This window comes from Budorcas taxicolor, chromosome 17 (assembly GCF_023091745.1).
Source record: "Budorcas taxicolor isolate Tak-1 chromosome 17, Takin1.1, whole genome shotgun sequence".
Classification (NCBI taxonomy): domain Eukaryota; kingdom Metazoa; phylum Chordata; class Mammalia; order Artiodactyla; family Bovidae; genus Budorcas; species Budorcas taxicolor.
Window position 1 is genome coordinate 63,094,694 of NC_068926.1, and position 18,345 is coordinate 63,113,038.

General features: G+C 49.2%; 1 protein-coding gene across 1 annotated transcript; it reads left to right on the top strand.

Moving 5' to 3' along the window:
* The first annotated feature begins 6,268 nt into the window (after positions 1-6,268).
* Positions 6,269-17,482, top strand: UNC119B (unc-119 lipid binding chaperone B). The gene is made up of 5 exons (XM_052654573.1): positions 6,269-6,512; positions 9,094-9,207; positions 12,038-12,158; positions 12,292-12,464; positions 14,050-17,482. Exons 1-5 carry the CDS (start codon positions 6,269-6,271, stop codon positions 14,160-14,162), a joined length of 765 nt encoding a protein of 254 aa, XP_052510533.1. The 3' UTR covers positions 14,163-17,482.
* The last annotated feature ends 863 nt before the right edge of the window (positions 17,483-18,345 follow it).

The following is an 18,345-nucleotide window of genomic DNA, read 5'->3' on the forward strand; positions in this document are numbered from 1 at the left end:
GTAACCCGTGGACAGACTCAGCCGTGAGATGGTTTTCTCTGCTTTCTCCTCTTCTGGTGTGCTGTCAGTGTCGACAAGCTCAGAAACACGAAGCTCAGAAAAACTTCAGAAATTTACCCCAGACTAGCCAGTAAATGGTCAAGCCAGGATTCAAACCCAGTCTGTCTGGCTGCAAAGCCCATGATCTTGCTAAGGCTATAGGAATAATTGTTACAGATACCTTTGACTGAGCCTTTGAAATGGGCCTGGCAGAAGGCCCAGCACTTCCACAGATGTCAATCTGTTGAGTCTTTAACAAACGAGTTGGTATTCACCTTTAAGAGGTGAAGTGACTTGCCGAAGGTCACAAAGCCAGCAAAAGGCAGGGCTGAGGTTTTACACCCAGACTCTCGCTCTTGACCATGACTCTCCGGCTTTCCATAACACCCCTCGCCCCCGCCCACCCCTGACGCCATGTTCTGTGATTCTCCAAGCAGGAACCGAGGCTGCTGGTATGGGGAGAGGGAGGGAGAGCGTGGCCTGCTTCTCCTCAGTTATCCCTTGAAGGGCAGAATTCAGCGCTCGGCTCCAAGAATGAAACCACTGTTGATGGAGTCTGTTCTCAGGGCTCAAATAAGCCAGGAGGCCCACAGAGCCTCATTCTTAGCTTGAGCCCACCCTTAACTAGAGTTCTTGACTAATTTAGACTTGGCTGTTACTATTTCAAGTAGCTTCGCGTGAGCTGCCAAATGGGGAAGAGACCTGAAGAAGCCCTACTCTAGGGACTCTCAGGGAGGGAAATTGTCTGACAGAAGGTCTTGGGCCAAGTGCCGGGGGTTGGGTTAAACCACTCTTGGGTCCAGATCTTAATCTTGCTAAGGAAATCAGGCTCCCGGTTGCCTGGAGCCGATGTGTCGGACCTTTCTCCATACTTAGTACCCCACGCCCCTCCACCGCCCCCATAGAGGAAGAAAGAAAGAGTTTTTCCAACATTTACTGGCATGCCTGTTGCCATAGCAATGGTGAGAGGTCAAGGCAGAACAGAGGCGAAGCACGGAGGTCTGGAGCAGGCGGCCTCTGCTCTCTAGCAACAGGAAACGGTAGGCACCTCACCGCATTTATTTGACCCAAGAGTCTTAGTTTTGTTTGTTGTTAACCACTTAACATTAGTGAAAAACAATCCCACTTGTTTTTTGGCTTGGGCCTAAAGACTCCTCCTCCTGGGTTTTCTTTTATTTTTTGGCCATGAGGCATGTGGGATCTTAGTTCCCTGACCAGGGTTTGAACCTGAGCCCCCTGCCTTGGAAGTGCCGAGTCTTAACCACTGGGTCACCAGGGAAGCCCCTCTCCTGGGTTTTCTCATGGCTTCTGCTTGACCTCCCTTGCTTCCGTAAGCCTTGGTCCCCGACGCGCCTCCTTTCTGTGCTGACTTGACTGTTCTCTCAGTCATTGCACTGCGCTCGCCCACCCAGCTCCATGGCTTCTCCCTGCCCAGGGTGCCTGCCTTCAGCAGAGGGGTTGTGGAGAAAGTGGGCGCTTAAATGTATTGCCATAGCGACTGTTCATGAGGCACTCTCCCTGGCGCCAGCACAGCGCTTTTCGTTGCTGTTTTCATCTCCTCTCAACCCCAGGAAAGACCAGTCACTGGCCTGACGTGTAAATAAGAAAACAAAGGCTCAAAGGGCATATGTGACCTACCCTGTGTTCTTTTAACATCATGATGTATTACTTCTTTTTTTTTTGAGATGGAGTTTATTGTTAAAATTTTTTTTTATTTTTTAAATTATGAAAGTATGAAAACATTCACAGGAAACTTGGAAAATACAGAACAAGGTTACATATCGTTCTATATATTACAATTATCTTTTAAGTAGATAAATTTAAGATTTTTAGTTGGTGTTTCAATATCAAAAACTCAAAAATTAATAGAATGAATATACAGAGAAGTAGAAGGATATAATAGACTTGGAAAGCACTGTGAACCAGTTCCACATAATTGAAATTTTATACAGTATTCAAGTTCCCATAGACTGTAAACCAGGATACACTGGAACATATCCAGGGACATAGAACATGACGTACTATTTTTAAGAAGGAACCTTTTGAGGGTAGATAACTGAGAAAGCTCGGTGTTGGTTACACAGAGGTTTATTTTATTATTCTTTCTCTGAAAAAGAAACGTAACCTTTTAAGGCTTAGTGATACAAAGTGCAAAAGCACATTTAAAAATTTTATATGTGGCACAGGATGTAAAAAAGATTCATCTGTCTTAGCCCTACCTCTTTAATCCCTAGAGGATAATACACATGTTTATGTTTGGTTTATATCTTCCATTTTATATGTATTTATATATATTTATATGTACATATACAGTCCACGGAGTCACAAAAAGTCGGACACGACTGAGGCGACTGAACACGCATGCATACACATACTTACATATGTATTTATTTTGCACATGTGCAAATGTGCCTTTAGAATTCCATTAAGGAATTACTGAAAACAGTATATGCAAATAGTATATGGTTAAGACTCCTTAGTTCCACTGCAGGAACTGCAGGTTTGATCCCTGGTTGGGAAACTAAGATCCTGTGTGCCATGTGGTACAGCCAAAACAAAAACCAAAATCAATATATGCACTTAAAATGTTGAAATTTCTGCCCTCAAGAAGACTACACAAATTTCCGCCCACCAGTCTAATGCTGTATGACTTTGGAATATGCCATGAATCTTTTTTGGAAGCAGGTGGGATTAAAGTAATAAATGAATACTTAAAAAAAAGAGCCCTCGGCCAGGGAGAGAAGTGACTTGGGTACTAGAGAAATTACTAGTTCTCAGTTTCCCAGACCACAAGGCCCGCCTGCAGCCTCAGCCACGACCTGCGGATTCAATGGATGCCACCTCAGGGAGGCAGCAGGAAGGAGGACTGGACTTCCCTGTCTCAGCAGAAAAAAGCCCTGTGATGTCCTGCTTACCTTGGCTGCACCAGCTCTGGGCCCCACCTGCCTGGCCTGATTTGAGGCCGACTGCCTGGTAACTCTGAGACTGTCCTGGAAAACAGCCACTGGCACACCTCTCACAGGGAAGAAACTAACCCGCTGAAGGAGAGGGACCTGAAGAGGACTGAGTCGGGACGAAAGGGAGGTCAGCCTCTCCACTCCTGTCTTCCCACGTTCTGGCCCAGGCAGACACGGGGGCTGTTGTTTAATGCAATAAATCTCTGTTTTCCTTTTTCCACCAAACGGAATGAGAAGACGTACTTTTCAAAAAACACTTTTTATTTAAGAGCCTTTTGACATACCTTAGGAAGATTTGGTGAGGAGAGGCTGATTGGAGTTTACAGCCCTGATTTTTCCAACTCCTTTTTAAAAAGGAATAATTACAGATATCTTTTCTTTCTTTTTGGGGTGCTTGCTATTCTCCTAAAGACATAATCTTTTTAACCACAGTTTACAGATAGTGATCAGAAAGAGTACAGGCCTCAGCTCCCATATATGGCAGTATTTATTTAAGTTTCTTTTTGAACAGAAAAAAGTGATCCAGTCTGAGGTAGCTTTCAAGTTTTCAAGAGATAATAAGGCTACTCTGACTTAGAATCTATCTTCCAGACACAGATCCAAAGTTATTTATTTATTTCAAAGTAAATAAGCAGCCCATGATCCTGTGCTTGTTGATAAAATAGCATAGAAGCAGCTCAAGAGTGTTGAAAGAGGATATATCCCCCTTCAGTCCCTTCTAATACTCTGCTCCCCAATGGGAACCTCACTTAATACATTATATCCAAACCCCTTCCATTGCAGTCACATACAAATACTCATGTACTTTTAAATTTTAAGTGAATGGGATTACATGCCTTGTCCACCTCCCCCCACAAACTGAGGTCTCTCCATGCTAGTACATGGAGACGGATCTCATTCTTTTTAACAGCTGCAGGACATGAATAGATGCACCTGTAACTTACTGTAACTTCTCAGTGTCAGAATGGTCCCTCATCTTTGTGAATACATATCAGCTAAAGTCCTGGATGTGGAATTGCAAAAAACTGGTCAACACGCTTGTCATCATCCCTAAAAGGAGAAAAGCCGGGATCCAGGTAACTCGAGTTCTGGTCCTCCGAGAACAAAGATTCATGGAGCAAGTGATTGTGGGAAGTGGCTGTGTGCTCACCCCCGCCCCACCCATCACCATCTTACTGATTCACGACCAGGTAGCACATTAACATTTCGGGAAATTCTTCAGTAGCTACTTAGGGCTGAGTAGTTTGAAAAGAATTGTTTGCAAAGGGAAAGAGCTTAATTCTCTGTACACATCTTAAAATTCCCTGAACAGTTTGAGACGTCCCACCCGGGGTGGGGGGAAGAGGTGGGGGTGGGTAATCTCTCCAGGACAGGACAGTGTTTTGACAGGAACTTGACCACATACTGTTTCACCCTGCTGGGCCACTGAGGTGGAGTCAGGTTTGGATTTTATCCAGAAACCAGATGAGGCTTATCAGCTGCTCCCAAACCCCTCATATCAGGTGAGAGGACCCAGCAAGTCCTGCATAAATCCAGTCTTTTGAGGCTAACCGTAGACAGATGGGTAGAGTTTCACTTTGGCCTGAGCCTAACAGGTGATACCAGCCTTGCAGACACATTTTCAGCACTCAGGGCGGGGGCCTCCCAACACTGAAGAGAGCAGATCCTGACTCGAGCAAAGGAGCCACTCGGGGTGTAAGAGGGCAGTGTCTTCCCCCCTCCCACTCACCTCCAGTTGACATAACGGTGAACTTCCAATTTTCAGTGCAGACGTTACCCCTGAAGCCTCTCTCCCACCCCCCAGACCTCTCCTGTGTACTCCGGTAGCACCTCTGCTGCTACAGTTAGCAGTCTGGTTTGTCTTCTAGTTCATTCACACTAGGCTGGTCAAGAGGAAGGGCCATGTAGTGAATTATGTACCTCACAGTCTTCCCCAACAACGTGGGAGCTCTTCCCATAGCACCATGCTGTGCAAGCCTTCCTTCACTCATTCATTCATTGTCAGTCAGTCATTATTGAGCACCTGGTGCTTTCAAATTGTGCTGCTGGAGAAGACTCTTGAGACTCCCTTAGCAAGGAGATGAAACCGGCCAATCCTAAAGGAAATCAATCTTGAATATTTGTTGGAAAAACTGAAGCTTGAATACTTTGGCCACCTGATGTGAAGAGTCAACTCATTGGAAAAGACCCTGAGGCTGGGAAAGATTGAGGGCAGGGGAAGCGGGGCACAGAGGATGAGATGGTTGGATAGCAACAACTCAATGGATATGAGTTTGAGCTAACTCCAGGAGGCAGTGAAGGACAGGAAAGCCTGGAGTGCTGCAGTCCATGGAGTCTCAGAGAGACATGACTTAGCCACTGAACAACAGGCATTAGTTCAGTTCAGTCGCTCAGTCACGTCGACTCTTAGCGACACCACGGATCTCAGCCGCCAGGCCTCCCTGTCCATCACCAACTCTTGGAGTTTACTCAAACTCATGTCCATTGAGTTGGCGATGCCGTCCAACCATCTCATCCTCTGGCATCCCCTTCTCCTCCTGCCTTCAATCTTTCCCAGCATCAGGGTCTTTTCAAACGAGTCAGTTCTTCGAGTCAGGTGGCCAAAGTATTGGAGTTTCAGCTTCAACATCAGTTTTTCCAATGTATATTCCGGACTGATTTCCTTTAGGATGGACTGGTTGAATCTCCTTGCAGTCCAAGGGACTCTCAAGAGTCTTCTCCAATACCACAGTTCAAAAGCATCAATTCTTTGGTGCTCAGCTTTCTTTATAGGCTGCCCAGATACAGTGGTGAATACAGCAGACTCAATCCCTGCCCCCTTTCATATTCTTATATTCCTTGTAGCCTAGTTCAATGTCTAGCCCAAAGCCTGACACACTAGGGTTTAAGAATGGCAATCTAATCTGAAAGCTGCTTTTGCACAGCACACACAGTCTTACCTTCTAGACTGCAGATGAAAACACATTTTCTCAAGATGCCTTGTTTACATTTTATGTGCTAGAAAGTCATTTGACCGTACGAAATATATATGTTAGATGTTTGGGATGACTTCGGGGGCCAAGTGGAGAGTCCGGGGTACTAACGTGGCGGCCCACCTGGCTGGACCAGCGCTGGAGTAAGGGCTTGGCGGGGAGGGTAGGGGCGGGGAGCGCCAGCGACGCGGCTCGCAGGCTCCGCCCACCTCGGCCCCGCCTCCAGTTCGCGGCCCGGCCCCGCCCCCTCTCTCCATAGTTACGCGCTGCGGAGGCGGCGGCCATCTTGGCGGTGGAGCGATGAGCGGGTCGAATTCGAAGGCTGCGGCCTTGGGGTCGGCCGTTGGGCCCGGGGGGCTGGTAACTGGCAAGGAAGAGAAGAAGAAGGCGGGCGGCGGCGTCCTGAACAGGCTCAAGGCGCGGCGGCAGGCGCCCCACCACGCGGCAGACGACGGCATCGGGGCAGCGGTCACGGAGCAGGAGCTGCTGGCTCTGGACACCATCCGGCCCGAGCACGTCCTGCGCCTCAGCCGGGTCACCGAGAGTGAGTGCGGGGCCGGCCGCGTCCTCCCCTCGGCGCCGGGCCCCCGGGCCGCGGGGCAGTCGGGCCCCCGGGCCCCATGTCGCTTTCCGCGGAGCCGGCCGCTCGCCGCTCGGCGGGCCCAGGGGGTCCACCCAGGCGCCCCCGACTGGCCAGGCCTCGCTGCCCACTGCTCCGCCCGGCCGAGTCGGCGCTCTCCACCCTCACCTACACCTGGTTGGGATGGGTCCCCTTGAGCTCGACTGCCCTCCCCTGACTCCGGCCACGTCAGGCTTCCCTGTGGCCCGTCCCGGTTGGGCCCTCAGGCCCGGCCGACCGTTCTCCTCCTCAGCTGGATCTCTTTGGGTGGGGACAGACCCCGTCTTGGCTTCTTAACTAGCTCCTCCTGACCCTGGCAAGTGGGCCGCTGCCTCTCCCCCACTCCCTCAGCCCCCAGCTCGCTGCTGTCAGTGCAGTTCCTGCTCAGCTTGGCCCCCTCGACCTGAGCCAGCTTCTGCTGCCCTCTGCCAGCCCAGACCCCTACCTGCTTTCTCCGCGTTTCCCTCCACTCCGGCCCCCCGGACAGCCCCTCCTCGTTCCAGCCTGCCTCGGCCCGCTGCCTCTTTTGGGTCCCAAGCGTTGCCCTCTTTGTGTGCAGGTGGCCTTTTCTTTCCTTAAGTACATTGCCGCGGCGTTTCCTGCTGCATTTATGTGTATATAATGTATATATTAATAAAGTTTCAGTTCGACGTATAAAACCGAAATGTGAATCCTGCTTTTGACACCTGGGCTAGTGATTGACGAATGTCAGAGTATCAGAGATGCATTTCTTGCATAGGATGCAACGGTTTCACACCGTCTATTGATAGAAGTAGTACATAGCCCGCCCCCTGTCCTGGCTCTCCTCCCTCTTGTTCTCATGCTCTGACTGGCTGCCCTTTCTCTTGCTGCTGTTTCCCCCTGAGTTTCCAGTCCATAGGTTAGATCCTGCTTGCCCAGCCCACCCACCTGCCCCATCCTCTGGACTTCTAACTTTGAAGCCCCAGCACCAGCTTGATGAATTAAGGCTGCTCTCCTTTTATCTGTTGACTTGCTTTGGTCCGAAGCTCAGGTGGCCCTCAGGAAGCTGGAGGCCATCCCAGTGATTTGAGGATGGCAGTTTGAGGCCTTGGTTCAACCTCTGTGAAATAGAATTCCCATCTTCTAAGACAGTTTTAATTTGATTCTGAGTATTGTCACATGTTTGTTTTCAATCACTATTTGCCTTGGGACTATCCTTTGCACACCTGAGTGTGTCTTTAGGTCTTGCTATTCTGTTTCATAGAAACATTGTGAAAAAGCTGCTTTTGTTCCGACCCAGTTATCACCAGGGGTTCTGAAAATGCTCACCACCTCACCTTTTCTCACCTCCTGCTTTCTCCTGATAGCAAGGGTGAATCCAGCCGCTAGTGGTTGATGCTAAGTGGCATGCTCAGAGGGCACTCAGGCCCTGTGTAAGAACTTGCTTCAGAACGGCAGCTTCTTGGAGAAAGTCATAAGTCAGCTTGGTGACCTCTGGATTTTGTTACTTTTCTTAAAAGTCTGTTCTGTTCAGCAGGGTATTTATTGAGGCCCCTGTAAAGGTGCAGAACCAATATCAGTGCCTTGGGAAGTTATGGAATAATCAGTAGCTGTCAATTTTGCCATCTTATCGGAGAGTCAGCTTGTAAAACGTGAAACAGCGAACACAGCAGGCAGTATAAGATACAGTACCAAAGGGGACTGTGAAGATGATGCTCTCAGGAGTCATGGTGGAAAGACGGAAGTGAAATCATCTTCGGTCAGCACTGTCTTGACTAAAAGATGAAGCTATTGGCAGCTCCATCTCCCTTTGGCCTCATGCCCTCTCCAGCAAATCTGTCCTGCCACCTGGGTGGGTATGGCCCACCGCCTGGTTTTGTGCAGCCCACAATCCAAGAATGATTTTTACCTTTTCAAATGGTTGGGGAAAAAAATCTCTTGGGACACAAGGTTATATAAAATGTATTTTTTTGTCTGTAAATAGTTGTGTGACTGCATTTGTGCTGCAGTGACAGAGTTGAGTAGTTGTGATAGTGACTGTGTGGCCTCAAAAACTAAATTACTCATTTTCTGACCCTTTACAGAGAAAGTTGGCTGATCTCTGCTTTGTGATACGGTCAGCAAGCATGCACCATGTTCACCACTGCGTGCGTGCGTGTGTGCTCGCTCAGTCACGTCTGATTTTAGGTCAGCATGTTTTTAAATGGATTTATAAAAAAGTTCTGTTGTGTTGTGACTTCTGATGAAAGGTTTGTAGGTCATTTTTGAACTGTTTCCAGAGAAATTCCCTTCTGCCCTCCCTGTTTCTAAATGTTACCATAATCTTCCATCTAAATGAAGTCCATGCACTTTTCTCCTTTCTTGGATCCCATAATTCTCTGCACGCAACTTTTGCCTATAACATAAGAGGAAGTTTTGGGGTATATTTGAAGTTTTGGGGTATATTTTATGTCAGAGAGAAAACAACCCGAGTTTGCTTCACAACTTGAGAAAGAAAAGGAGGATTATTTAACAGCAGTGGTCTCTCTCTCTCTCTCATTTTCAGATTATTTATGTAAACCTGAAGACAACATCTACAGTATTGATTTTACCCGCTTCAAAATTCGAGATTTGGAGACAGGGACAGTGCTTTTTGAAATTGCCAAACCTTGTGTTTCAGGTAGGTCTCAGTATGGTATCAACAGTAGTCAGTTGACCGTTGGAGCAAAGAGTCTTTGAGGCTTGAGTTTTTGTGTGCCATCGCATCCTGTGTCGTGGACGCCAGCAAGGCCTGCCTCTGAGCCGCCTCCTAAAGCCTGGCCTGCGGGCTTGAAGCTGTGCTTGTTGAGTATTTACTTTGCACTGGTTTTGGGTTCCACAGCTTTCTGTTTATATCAGCTCATGGAATCCTCACAGCTCCATGAGGGGTTATCATCCTTATCTTCCAGATAAGGAAACTGAGGCCCAGAATTTCCAAGTGACTTTCCTAAGGTCCCATGCTCTTTGATCTGACCGTGTCACCTCCACTTAGGAAGGAATCCTTGAAATGAAAGTATAATGAGGAAAGCTTGCCCGAGCCTTGAGTCATGGGGACACTCTGGAAGGGCGATGGGGAGGCCTCCAGTCCACATCATGAGGCAGTTTCTTTCTCTTCTCACGCCCTTTCCATTGAATAGTGTCTCAGAGTTCCTAGTTAGTCCCGGTTTGGATTTTAATCTCCAGCATTTTCTGGATGACCAGAAGGCCCAGGCCTGTGAACTCAGTTGCTTGGGACCTCTTCAGTTAGCCTTGAATGAATACTGCTTGTGCTTGTGATGTGGTTCTAGGGCACTTCATTTCTGACTAGGGAACCACGTGTAGGTCTGGGGAGCATGTCACTGGAGATTGAGCGCCCCCTGGAGTTTGTTTTTAGAACAACAGCCCAGATAGTCCAGAGTTGCAGCCACAGTCTGTTAATGACTCTTTTTGCTAAGCTTTTCGCATCTATTTGCTATTCAGGAGGAGCCTATAAGTTTGGTAAGAGAGCTGTTAGTAACCAAGTAAGTCAAAGGCTTTCATGAAAAAGTCTCAGCCAAGACTAAGGCATCCGTCTCCTGACCCCACTTGAGATTCCTTGCTGATTGACCCCACTTGAGATTGCTGCCATAATCCCGGACTGACCAGGGCACTAAAGGCTCGAGCTGGTAGGTACTTATCTTGTATTGGGAGGGTCAGGGCCACCTAGTTTCCTGGGTCTGTACCATTTACATCTCTAAGCTTCCTTTCCTTTTGGTATTAAGATGTTCCCAGGACCCAGGGAACACCAGGGCTACTTCCGGTGTATGGATTTGGATGACACAAGACTGAGAGTAGTCATTTCAGTACAAAACTGAACTGTCACAAGAAGGTCAGCATCAGACACTGTAAAAATACCTTGATTTTCAGCCTGTCCAGTCTTCAAGGATCTTGATTCACTAAGGCGCATGCCAAACCAGAGCCCTCCTGCAGCACTTTTCTGATGAGCTCGAATCCCCGAGAAGATCTGCTCTATGTTTCTTTCTGAATCCCATAGTTGGAGCCGGGCCTCTGGAGTCTTTACCTTTGAACTCCCACTCAGCCTGGTTGTTCACTGCTTTCGGTATATTTGATACTAAGAAAGACTTCTCTTTTCTTGTATTGTTCAGCCTAGACCTGGAAAAAAATGCTCTTGCGGGACACTGGGTGGCTACTAGAGAGGGTGCCAACTCCTGGTTCACATTAGAATGTTTGCCAGTTCTTTTGGGTTCAGGAATGGGCTAGACCAGAGCCCATCGTTGCTGGTGTGGACCGTCTTCTTTCTTGGGTCCCAGATGTTGGTTCATGGCCCATCTGCTTCACGCTTCACCCTTTCCCAGATGGTCAGAGCGTTGGGCCTGGTATGGCCTGGAATAGGCAGTAGTCTAAGGAGGTGCAGTTCCCCAAGGCTGAAGGTCACTGTCTTTCATTTAAATAGCAGAATTATTTCTAGGGATTTGTCTTTGCTGTGTCAGAAATTTCTGCATTCTTTGAAGGTGCCGTCTCGATAGTTTCAACTTTTGCAGCCTCCTTATTTTGCTTAGCAGCAAGCACATTAACTTGGTCAACAGCCAACCTGGTCTGTAAAGCACAGACCACCTCAGGGGCCTGGTACCCAGCTGGTGTTTCAGGCTTCAGCGTTAGGACATGGCACAAGGCCTCAGGTTATATAAAAGGCAAATAGCCTCGTGTTTAAGAATAGGCCTAGAGTCTGATGGGCCTGGATCCACATCCCTGCTCCCTTAATTTACTATAGGCTCACTTTGCTTTATTGAACTTCACAGATAGTGTGTTTTTTTATAAATTGAAAGTTCATGGCAGCTTTGTATTGAGTAAGTCTGTTGGCTCCATTTTTTCAACATTAAAAAAATTTTTTTTTATTATTGTATAGTTGATTGACAGTGTTATGTTAGTTTCTGGTGTATAGTTATACATATATATCTTTTCATTTTCTTTCCCATTATGGTTTATTACAGGATATTGTATGTAGCAGCATTATTTATATTTTGCTATGTCTCATGGCTTTGCAGGATCTTAGTTCCCTGACCAGGGATCCAACCCATGCCCCTGCAGTGGAACCACAGAGTCCTAACCACTGGACCCTCAGGGAATTCCTGGCAGCATTATTTTCATTTTCATTAAAAATGTATATATATTTACATTTATTCAGTTTACTTCTTTGGCTGCTCTGAGTCTTAGTTGTCGCATGTGGGATCTAGTTCCCTGACCAGGGATTCAACCCTGGGGTTTTGATTGAAGACTGGGGGGAGTTTGGACCTGTGAGCTCACCTTTCTGGGTCTGTAAAGTGGAGATAAAAATGAAGACATCTCCAGGGTTGTTAGGACCCTGTGAGGTGTGGAAGATGGAGCCAGGAGTCTCAGCAGGTGCTCAGTGAGCACGGCCGTCCTGCTGCGGGTGTCCGTACCCCCGATTGGTCATGCTCTTTGCTGAGCCGTCGTTCCGTGTCCCCTTTCAGACCAGGAGGAAGAAGAGGACGAGGAAGGGGAGGCAGGTGGAGATGTGGACGTCAGCGCAGGCCGCTTCGTCCGCTACCAGTTCACACCGGCGTTTCTCCGCCTCCGCACCGTGGGCGCCACGTGAGTCCCGGCATCTCCTGAGGGGAGCACCTTCTTCTGGTTCACAGAGAAGAATGTCCTCTGTTGGGTTGGGATTGGCTCTAGCGGAGGGAGGAGGCAACAAAGCCGGGCTCATGGAAATTGTGTTTCGCAGGGTGGAGTTCACCGTGGGAGACAAACCTGTGTCAAACTTCCGGATGATCGAGCGGCACTACTTCCGGGAACGCCTGCTGAAAAATTTTGACTTTGATTTCGGCTTCTGCATTCCCAGCAGCAGGAACACTTGCGAGCACATCTATGAGTTTCCCCAACTTTCTGAGGATGTCAGTAGGTATCCCCTGACTTGTGCAACGTTCTGGATCTTTCAGCTTAGCAGGAGTGGACCTTCAAGTGAAATCCATCTGGTCTGGCGGTCTCGTTGGCAGAGAAACAGGGATGTGATGGGCCTCGAGTCACTTGACCTCAAGCTTCTCATTTCCTCTCGCTCCTGTCTCGTAGTTCACGCTCTGGCTCTTCTGGCAGTGGGGCGCTGAAGGTGCTAATACAGGCCATCCTTTAAGAAGCCTGTGCGGGGAAGGGCATGATGGGGGAGATGAGGGCAGACCCCAACCCTCCCCGCGGTGCCCATTCCATACACAGCCAGTCCGCGTTTCACTGTTCTGGATCCCAGTTCCTGCTCAGCACTGCACTGGCCCTTTGCTTCCTCCTTAATCAGAGCTACGTGTGAAACTGAGCTGAGTGGGATTCTCGATCTGAGGACCACCTCTTTCTCATTCTCGGCCAGTAGAAGGGTCATGAGATAAACTGTCAGAATAGATCAGGCAGGAAATAGCGAGCTGGTCGAGGTCTGGGAGCAGGAGTGACAGAATGGACACAAGGTCTTAGGAAGAGATATGGGGAGGAAGACCTGGGGGGGGCACCAAGCAGGGAAGGCCAGGCCAGGGAGGAGATGGACTTGATCACAGAGGACAAGCAGGCTGTGTAGTCCTGTGGCTTCCTTCTGGCTCTCTCACATTAGCATGGCCTGTGAGCTGTGAGGGTAAGTTGTTCCGGAGCAACAAGGATACTATGGGATCCTGTGAGTAGTGGTGGAGTTTAGCTGAATTGTGGGCAAGGGTCTACATATACTGACCAGTTTTCTGAGTCCCAGATCCTTGAAAGTGTTTTCTGACAAGTGTTCTGTGCTTGTGCAGCGGTGCTGTTCACAAGTAAAGTGAGGACAGATGAGGAGTGGGCAGGATGTCAGCTGCATCCGCTATCATCATCATCCCGTTTTTCAAGCCCGCTCCCCCAGCTGGGCTGGAACTTGTTGATACTTGCAAGAGAAGATTAGGTACAGCATTTCAAGTGTTTTATCAAAGGCCAGCCATCTAATTTTCTCTTCTTGAAACCAGATAAGCTAAAAGAGGATGGGGGTCAGTCCTCTGGATGTGAGCTAAGTAATGCTGGAGACTGGTGGCCTCCTGCTGTGGGAGTGGATGGCACACACAGTTTGGGGGGCTATGTGGTCCCAGGTCTCCCCAGCTCTCCAGGCTTGGCTCCCTCTGTTCTGACCTCGTTATTCTGATAGCACATGCTCACACTTTCAGGAAGGGCTGGTTTATGCGTTTTGGTGTGTGGTTGCTCAGTCATGCCCAACTCTGTGCGACCCTGTGGACTGTAGCCCCACTGGCACCTCTGTCCTTGGGATTTCCTAGGCAAGAACACTGGAGTGGGTTGCCATTTCCTCCGCCAGGGAATCTTCCCAACCCAGGGATCAGACCTGTGTCTCTTGCGTCTCCTGCATTGGCAGGCGGGTTCTTTACCACTGAGCCACCTGGGAATTTAGAGGGGATGCTGAGTTTTTTTCCCATCTGGCCCACAGGGCAGACTCACACATAACTCTTTGCATTTTTTCCCTTCTAACTTGTAGTTCGTCTGATGATTGAAAATCCCTATGAGACCCGTTCTGACAGCTTTTACTTCGTCGACAACAAGCTGATAATGCACAACAAGGCCGACTATGCCTATAATGGGGGCCAGTAGCAGCGGCCGGAGCAGACGGGGAGGTGCTTCGCTGTGGCCCAAGGTCCTGGCGCATGGAGGTGGTTGCAGCTGCTGTCTGTCGACACATATCTAGAACGTGGCCTCCGGAAGCCGAGGCTGGGGTGGCAGTTTCCTGTGCTCCAAGAGAGGTGCCAAGCAGTGCTGTGTCTCTTTCCCCCCGTATTTTTTCCTCCCTTTTCCCCCTGCCCCTTAGGTCGCAGAGGTAGTAAAACTTAGAAGAATTCTGGAATCCAGATAGAAAGTTTATTTTCCCAGCTCCTTCAGGATGTCCTGATGAGCCTGGGTCTCTGCAGGCACAGCTGTACCAGGGAGAGAAGGCTCTTCTGTAGGTTCAGGGGCCCTCTGCGAAGCTGAGACTCCTCCCTCACCTGCAGGGCCACCATCAGCACACTCAGACCTCAGCCTGAGCATCATCCTTAACCTGCTGGAGAGGACCTTGAACGGAGTGGAGCAGAGGATGGAGCCAGGAGTTGGGGCGTGGGGGTGGGCAAGACTGCCGAACCTAGGGAGCCGCTTACCTGTCTGACTTCCGGGATCTTGGCTGCTCCTCCTGGGGTACCCCCGAGGTTTCAGCCTGGCCGTGCCTTCCCATTCTCCTTCCAGACGGAAAATGAGCTTGTTCTGCTTTTCCTAGCTCCTGCCTTTTGAGTTTCTCCTGAAATCGAATGTGTCCGTTTTCTCTGGGAACTGTAGTGTCGCTCGAGGCCAGCACAGGCCTCGTGTTTTGGTTTTTTATTTCTAGGCTTCTTGTGGGGAGGTTTTATAAAATGTCAGGGGTACTCCTGGCGTACGTGATGTGTGGCTAGACTTTCCCGAGTACCAATCAGGCTCCTGTGGCTCCTCTGCCTCTTGTCCCCTCTGCTTTTGTACTGAAGCTGCTCTGGAACCATCCTGGCCGGTCCCACCTAAGTAAGCCGGATTCTGGTCCTGTGGACCGCTAGTCGGAATGGTCTCGGTGTTGGGAAAGGGGGAAATGGGCTGAGGTAGCCTGGCAGAGACATGTGTTCTCCAAAACGTGTCTCTCTGCACTTCCCTCAGGCCCTCACTGGACTGACTCTCCCCGCCTCAGCTCCCTACCGCTGTATGTGTGGGCGGATTTAGGTGCTCAGGCCTAACTCCTGCCCTTCTGGTGAGATTGTTGCTGTGGCCAGGGCTCAGCGTTCATAGGAAGGTCGCAGTAGGAAGCGGCCAGGCACATGGTACCTCTGGCAGGAGTGCCATCTCCCTGGTGTTGGGGAGAAAGGCTGGGCGGGGCCGGGAGAGGAGGGCCAGCGCTGTGCCGCAGGTGGACCCGGCCTTTCGCTGCCCCATGTTGCACCCTGTTTGGTTTCTAGAATGTGAGTGGCCTTGAACTTTGGTTCAGTGCTTTGTGCCAGTCTGGGCTGTGCCAGAGGCCTGCAGCTTGCTCACTGAGAGCACTCTGGTTCATCCTGGGTGCCGGCCCTGCACCCAGCCCCCGAGGGAGGAAGAAACCGGGCTCCCTGCAGGGCAGGCTGCTCACCCCAGACCTAATGAGCCCCAGAACTGGAGTTGGCTGCGAATCCAGGCGCCTTAGGCGTGGCTCCTTCCCGTCCCCAGCGGACGGGCGTCGGCACTGCCTCTTCACCTTCTCTCTCACCGGGGCACCTCCAACAGGTCTGAGTTCATTGGGCTTTGGAGCAACCCCTTCTCTCTGTGACAAGCCCACTCGGGAGCGTTTCTACTATTTGATGTTTAATTATTATCTAGGAAATGGTTTGGAGCTGCCCAGAGCTCTGCTCGGGAGAGCGTGTCCCAGGCAGACCCCGTCTGTGGGCTCGTGGGGTCCCTCACCTGCAGTGTTAGCGGTTGCTGGGAGGAGGGCAGGAGGAGGCCAGTGTTCTGGCTTGAAGAGTGCTGCACCCTGTTCCTGGGAACTTGCCTTAGTCTCACTGGAGACCCCTGTTCTGCACTTGAAGATCTGCTGTCTGTACCTGGGACTCCAGTTCTTATGTCCAGCTACTCAGGAAACCTTGAGAAGCCTCTGGGGTGTTAACTAGGATAAGTCTGAAATTCACCCTTCTGTACCCAAACTGGGGAGAGAGTTGGAAATTATACTTTCTCTGAAAGTAGCTGAACTCAACAGAAGCTGAATCAGGAGGCCGTGGCATTGAGAAGTCCGGACTGTGGGCAGCGGTTACCTGTGGGCCTTGGGGCAGTTGGACAGAAACTGCCTGCCAGGGAGACACGCCCTCCCTTTGTTTAGACCTGGCCCTGGCGAGGCAGCTCCTGGAGGGAACACATCCCAGCAGACCAGCTCACCCAGCTGTGGCCAGAGGGCCTGCCACCTGCACCCCTCCTTCTGTCTCGCTCCTGTCCTGCCCTGGGGCTCCTGGGAGAGCACCTTTATTTTCCTGTGGCGCCTTTGGGCTGAGATGCCCTTTTAGCTTCTGCAGAGAAGACCATGGTTTATTTTATTCTCTGTTTTAAAGGGTAAACAGGAAATAAGTAAAAGTAGTTCTGGGATAAAGTAGGTCATCCTCTCCTCATATATCAGCTCGTAGCTGTCTCACGGAATGCAAGTATTCAGGGCTTTGCAGGACTTCCCGAAGGCACTCACAGTCTGGATCACCCGATTCTCAAATACGGGCAGTGATTTGGGGGTCTTGGAGCTCTCCTTAGACTGAAGAGTCTTGATGTGGCAGTAGCTGGGGGATCTTCAACTTGTTTTTTTAGTCGAAGTGGGACTCATTTCTGGAACGGCCTTCATAGGCTGTGTCCGGTGTGCCGATTGGCTGTCTCGCCACCCTTGATACTCTCAGTTTAGTGCTCCCAGTGTACTGTTAGTTTTTTGCTGTAAAGTCACTTTCTTCCTGGTGGCTGTTGTCACTTCCTGGTGGCTGTGGTCACTATGTCAGCTTGGGGAATGGGAACATTCTCAGAATTACAGCACAGACTCGGTGTCTGTGGGTGAGGACCCCTGATGCAGAGGGTGCCAGCCTACCCAGTGAAGGAACCCAAGCGTCGATCCTGTTTCTCACATTCCATGTCACGGAACGTCTTAGGCACAAGAAGGATCTGATGGAGGTGGATTTACTCCTTGTTGTATACAAAGGATCACGTAAAGTCGTCGAACTTGTGAAAGTCTATTTTTTTCCCCCGTAAATCTATTTTTCACAGAATGTAAGAAACGTCAATTACCAAATCTGTCCTTCCTCCCTTTCCCCTTTACCTAAGATCCTCATTCCAGTTTGTATTGTCTTTGTGTCCAAAGTAAACTAGGTGACTTATTTGTATAAAATGTTATTTTGCCACAAGAGACAGTAATAAAAGAAAGATTTTCACAGTATGTGTGCCCTCTCGTGTCTCCTGACTGGGCCTCTTGGTTTGTTGGGGGAGTAGGTATGGAGTGGGGGTGGGCTCTGAGTTTCTTTACGTGGCCTTTCTGTAAATACTGGTTTAATGGGTAGCGCTGGTTTCTAGAGTGATTAGGACACAGTATTGTGCTTTAGGTTTCATGTGTCTTTGCTTTACATTTTAATGAAATGGTTTGAGAATTTAAAATGCATATATATTTTAAAGTTAGGTTTATTGAGGTGTGTTTTAACCATACCTCATTTAAGAGTCAATTCAACCCATTTAAGAGTATGGTTTGATGAGTTTGATAAATGGATACCTGATCACAGTCATGATAAAGGACGTTTCCATCACCTCGGAAAGTTTCCTCAAGTTCCTGGTGTCTGCAGCCAGTTCCCTCCCTCCACCCAACCCCTTGCGACCAACTTCTGATTCCTATCTCATTTGGAAAACATGCATATTTTTAATATAAAATGTATCGATGTTTAAGGTCACAAACAATGCAAGTTAAAAATAACTCTGGTTTAGACAGTTTGTGGCACCTGAAGGTCTGTTGGCCTCTGCCTACAAACACTCATTGATTTTCCCCTTCTCTTCCCCCTTTTCTTCTACCCAGGGCTGGTGCCCAGGTGTAGTGGTAAAAGGTATGGAAGCCTCATTTGCCAAGGACGGTAAATGTACTGTCGGTTTAGAGGCTTTCTTTTGAATGCATTTCTTCTAAATGCAAGGTAATATAGAAGCACCAACTCAGTGGACATGAATTTGAGCAAACTCTGGAAAATAGTGGAGGACAGAGGAGCCTCGTGGGCACAGTCCATGGGGTTGCAAAGAATTGGACATGACTTAG

Excerpts from the sequence above, each read along its gene's own strand:
- UNC119B (XM_052654573.1), top strand. The coding sequence starts at position 6,269 with ATGAGCGGGTCGAATTCGAAGGCTGCGGCCTTGGGGTCGGCCGTTGGG. Across the intron at positions 6,513-9,093 it reads CCTCAGCCGGGTCACCGAGA|ATTATTTATGTAAACCTGAA; the intron begins GTGAGTGCGGGG and ends TCTCATTTTCAG. Across the intron at positions 12,159-12,291 it reads CTCCGCACCGTGGGCGCCAC|GGTGGAGTTCACCGTGGGAG; the intron begins GTGAGTCCCGGC and ends TGTGTTTCGCAG.